The sequence below is a fragment of the Silene latifolia genome, chromosome 9 (assembly GCF_048544455.1).
Source record: "Silene latifolia isolate original U9 population chromosome 9, ASM4854445v1, whole genome shotgun sequence".
Classification (NCBI taxonomy): domain Eukaryota; kingdom Viridiplantae; phylum Streptophyta; class Magnoliopsida; order Caryophyllales; family Caryophyllaceae; genus Silene; species Silene latifolia.
The window spans coordinates 175,214,073-175,219,232 of NC_133534.1; the positions used below are offsets into that span (position 1 = coordinate 175,214,073).

A 5,160-nucleotide genomic window follows, 5' to 3' on the forward strand; every position below is an offset into this window, starting at 1 on the left:
AAGATGGTGGGAATAGTTGACTTACATCTATTTTATGTGGATATTTTGCGCTTTGCAATGCCTTTATTTTTGTTGCTCTTTCGTTTGCTAGGCGTGAACTAAACGAGGCTGCCCATCAAGTTGCTCATGCTAACTTGTGGGTCCTTAGTAGACAAGTATGGTCGTATGACCTTGCTCAATTCTTTTACTCGTAATATTAATGATATGATTACACCTCTTTGGAGGTTTTTTCCTAAAAAAAAGGGAAATTCTACATGGTGACCCTGAACTTTTTCAGATTCCACATGGTAACCCTGCAAATCAGAAAAGAGAAATGGTAACCCTGTGGTGCACTATTATGTATCACCGTAACCCTTAACTTAAATTCCGTCAATTTGCACCATTAAGTACTGATGTGGCGTGTGATGTGGCTTATGACTTGGCTATTTGGTCTTGATGTGTCTTCCCTCTCTCCTCTCTTTCCTCTCTTCCCATTACCACTGTCACCACCCACTCAGCCATTGCCACCACCCCCATCCTACTGCTGCTCGCCACCGCCGACCCACCAAGACGACGGCATGTCGCCGGCGTTCCAACCCCACACGTTATTAACTCTTCTTCCTCTCTCCTTTAGCTCTCGTTCCCCCATCTTCTCCTTGCTTTCTTCCTCATCCTCCTCTAGTCACTGCCGCCTACTTCCTCCACACACCACGCACCACCTCGTCGTAGACCACCGATGGTAATATTCTCCCCCGCCTTTGTAATCTTATCCGAATCCCCTAATAACAGTAGATCTGGGACCGTGGAGTTATGGGTGGAGATATGGGTGGGGGAGGGAGTGGTTAAGGTGGGGTCAGGGCTGGTGGACCGGCCACCGATGAAAGTGATGTGGGCTTAGAGTTGGTTGGTTTATGCGGCTGAGACAAGGTGCAGCAGCGCATGTGGCGGAAATGGAGCCTTGATGGTGGGTTGTTGGTGCACTGCTTCAATGGCGGTTCAACAATGGTGATGTGAGGGTGATGAATTAAATTGGTGATTGATGAGGTGGTGGTCGTAGTGGTGGTAGTCGTAGTGAGTAGGTGAGGAGGTGGTTCGGGGAGGGGTTGGTGGTGATGGGTGGTGAAAGGAAGGGTTAAGGGTTTTAGTTAAAGGTAGGATTCCATGTCACATGCCACATCAAGACCAAATAGCCACATCACACGCCACATCAGCACTTAACGGTGCAAATTGACGGAATTTAAGTTTAAGGGTTACGGGGATACACAATAATGCACCACAGGGTTACCATTTCTCTTTTCTAATTTGCAGGGTTAGCACGTGGAATCTGAAAAAGTCCAAGGTCACACGTAGAATTTCCCAAAAAAAAAAAAAAAAAAAAAAAAAAAATTACATGTGTAAAAATAGAAGGGACTCTCAAAATAGTTGTAAATGCATTTGTTTGTATATACCATCATGTAATCGTACGCGGCTCAGCCCCCAAATAACAATCCCTCGGCCACCCCCATTACAAAGGCTCGTCTCATCCTCAACTCTCCATCGACACTTCTCTCTTTGCTCAAACGTCTCTCTTCTTCATCTTCAAGTCTCATAAAGAACATACATACAACAACAAAATTATCAAAAATCAAAAACACACATAAATGGCGACATTAATACACCATTTCCCAAAGCTCCAATCCCACTTCCTCCTTCCCTTCAAACCCAAAATCTCAACTTTTCTACACCCTTGTTCAAAATACCGAGTTATTCATTTCCCAATTTCATCTCTTTATTCTTCTCTATCTCCAACACTCCCAAAAATCACCCCACAAGACGATGAACAAGTACAACAAACCCAAGTTGAAATTCCAATTGAAAAGCTGTTTGTACCACCAGAAACTGACATTTCTTTCATCAAAGATGGTGTTGTTTCATCTTCTAGTGCTAGGATACTAAAAGGGTCTAACATTGTGCTTAGTAAGTATGCTAATAATGCCCAAGTCATTAAAGCTGAGTTTATTAAAAGTAGTGTTAATACTGAGGATTGCCCAAATGATGGCTCCCCTGAGTTTGCCCTTGTTGGTCGCTCTAATGTTGGCAAATCTTCTCTGTTGAATTCCATTGTTCGCCGTAAAAAGCTTGCTCTTACCTCCAAAAAGCCTGGTTTATTTCTTCTTTCCATCTTTTTCGATTTCGATTTTGCTTGCTTTATTTCTTTCTTATGTTTTTGATTGTGTTAGGGTTTGTTATGTTCTCGAAAAGCCCGGTTCGTTTATTGCTTAATTCTAGTTACTTGGTATTAGAAATTAATTAGTTGCTTATGTTTGTGCGATTGTATTTAATTTAGGAATGGATTTCTGTCTGCAGACTTTTATTCTTCACAATTTGACATGGGTATGACAATTAAACAGTTAATTTTTAACTTAAAAATGAGAGGATTTTGATAAATAGCCCGAATACGACACTTGTACACATACCTATATCAAGCACTTCTAACCGCGTCGAGTAACATTGGTCGTGTAGGGTGAATTAGAGTTTGGTTTCCTGTAAACGGCAAATCTTAGCTAGGAGAAGAAAGTTTGTTTGCCTTTTGGGTGCGTTCTGCTGAAGTCCCTTGTGAGAGGAAGCAAGTTCTCGAATCACCCTGGCAACTTTTGACTATTTTTGCCAAAATTATAGACCTGACTTATGTAAATACACCCCTTTTAGTTCCTAGGTTACATTGTCATTATATCATCTTCTGTTAAGTTTGATGGATGAAAGTACTTTCGTCCTTGGATTAGTTGGCATAACTGAATTACTATGGGTGAAGTATTTGAACAGAATGGTGCTTTGCTTGACTTAGACTCTATTAAGCAACTATCAGGACTTTCATTATTTCGTTTAGAAGCTGAATTATTTGCAAAATAATGGTCATTTGCAGGAAAGACTCAATGTATCAACCATTTTCGGATCAATGATAGCTGGTACCTGGTTGATTTACCTGGATACGGGTATGAATGCTGTAAATGAGTTTTTGTTTTATAAGATCATACTTTGTTTGTAATGTAGAGATAATGTCAGGCTCCTATGTTGGTTAAACCTGTGAAGCTTTGATTGGAAGCTCGAAATGAGACTCCAAAAGATATATGAAAACATTCATAGGAATGTGTTTCCAATGGCTCCATTTCTCAGCTTTAGCCTTCACGTAATCATCGATACAGCTGGAAATCACAAAATCCACTTTTGTTATGATTTACACGGTCCTGCCTCCCCTTTAAACTAATGAAATTAAGTTTTCTATTATTAGATACTGGCAGATCTCATTATCAAAATTGCCGTTTTGATAATGTCGTCATCATTATGTTATATGCAATGTAAACAGGTATGCTCAAGCTCCTGGGGAAGTGAGAGTAGAATGGGACAAGTTCACCAAGAACTACTTTATGAACCGAACAACGTTGGTTTCGGTATTCCTTCTCATTGATGCAAGTATTCCTGCCAAGAAGAAGGATCTCGAATATGCTAGTTGGCTGGGTAAAAATAAGGTTGGTTTGGAAATTTTAGCTTCACAGTTTATCATGACTTTCTCTTTTCTTTTCTTCCCTTTTTCAATGTCGATCCTCTCTTCTGAGTACTGATATTCATGTTTGTGAACCTCAAGTATTTCCGGTGACTGAGGCTTCTTTGTAGTAGTTGAGCGTGGACGTGAAGTTAAGTTTGAGAAAACTAACACTATCTTCCAACCCTTGTCAGATTCCAATGACATTAGTGTTCACCAAATGTGATAAGAGGAAAAAGAAGAAGAATGGAGGGAAGAGACCAGAAGAAAATGTTGAGGATTTCCAGGAATTGATACGCGAGTATTTTGAAACAGCTCCTCCTTGGGTAATGACGAGTAGCGTCACCAATCAAGGACGAGATGAAATACTATTACACATGGCACAACTGCGCAATTATTGGCTCAAACATTAATGTTTAGAATGTCGACAATGAACCTTTGTGTGCTGGAGTGCGACGAAAACTAAATTATCCCTTGGAGGACCTTTAGGAAGTGATTACTGCCTGGTTTTATGCGTTGTAAAGGATGTTGCTCATTTGTCCGTCATTGCTTACAGATAATTAGAATGTCTTGTACAATGACGGCATAGTTGGTATTACAATAGGAATTTTGGTGCATTTCTTAACCAGAAACATTTGATGAAATTCCGTAATTGTTTTTGAAGGTCATACCAAAGCTGGGACTATCTACCTAGTATAAAAGCTAGGTTCTTTCAAGGCTTTCTATTGGCTGAAAATTTTCAGAAATTTGGCCAATATAGGACCCACCATGTTCTATACACCATTTAATTACCCTCTCTCCTCTCATCTCCTCCACCCAATTCAAATCTGAAAAATTACTCCGAAGAAAACGATTTTGAGTTTATTTTGCACGTTTTTTTTTATAATAAAATCAATGTATTAATACTCCGTATAATCTAAGCTAATCTAATTTGAATTAATATAATCTAATTCTTTTAAATGATCTCAAGAAAGTGATTACAAATATTTAACATCTAAAAATTACTTATGTTTTTTGAAAAAATTGTTTTAAAATCTTCAAAAAAATCCGAAAAATAAATTTAACAATTTATTTCAAAAAATTCTCTTTAAAAATCCTGTAATTTAGTATAGGAAAAATATGCCATTAAACCATAAAAAACTTATATAAAAATAAGATTTAGGAATTTAATTGATAAATATTCTTCAGAAAATATCCAAGTCATTTAAATTTAATAGATTTGATTTCCGTTCTTAGAAATACTCTATTGTTTTGTCAAAAAAATAAAATAAAGAAACTTCAAAAAGGGGAAGATTACATTCAAAATATGGGATTTTTTAAAATTAACGAAAATAAGTTTTAAATAAATGAAAAAAATAATTTAAACATAATATAGGCAACGAAATAAAGTAAAAAGAATATTATTTAAAAACACATACTTACTTATATTGAGTAATTTTATTTTAAAAAACAATACTCATTAGATCTATGATATTCACTAATAATTTTATAATTTATAAAAAAATAAAAAATCAACTTTTAGAAAAATAACCATCAGATCTATGAGAAATTGAATAGAAAAAAATCACAGAAACATGAACAAAAAATGAAACCAACATAGCTGGTAGTGAGAGAGATTGACAATTAGGTAAACATTATCGAGTAAGGAGATGATATATTGT

General features: G+C 37.0%; 1 protein-coding gene across 1 annotated transcript; it reads left to right on the forward strand.

Annotated features, from left to right (window-relative positions):
• Positions 1 to 1,450: 1,450 nt before the first annotated feature.
• Positions 1,451 to 4,174, forward strand: LOC141600234 (GTP-binding protein At2g22870). Its single transcript, XM_074420422.1, has 4 exons — positions 1,451 to 2,121; positions 2,882 to 2,951; positions 3,323 to 3,485; positions 3,694 to 4,174. Exons 1-4 carry the CDS (start codon positions 1,620 to 1,622, stop codon positions 3,910 to 3,912), a joined length of 954 nt encoding a protein of 317 aa, XP_074276523.1. The 5' UTR covers positions 1,451 to 1,619; the 3' UTR covers positions 3,913 to 4,174.
• Positions 4,175 to 5,160: the final 986 nt, after the last annotated feature.

Coding starts and splice junctions, on each gene's coding strand:
- LOC141600234 (XM_074420422.1), top strand. CDS start 1,620: ATGGCGACATTAATACACCATTTCCCAAAGCTCCAATCCCACTTCCTC. Junction 2,122..2,881: donor TCTTACCTCCAAAAAGCCTG/GTTTATTTCTTC, acceptor GGTCATTTGCAG/GAAAGACTCAATGTATCAAC. Junction 3,486..3,693: donor GTTGGCTGGGTAAAAATAAG/GTTGGTTTGGAA, acceptor AACCCTTGTCAG/ATTCCAATGACATTAGTGTT.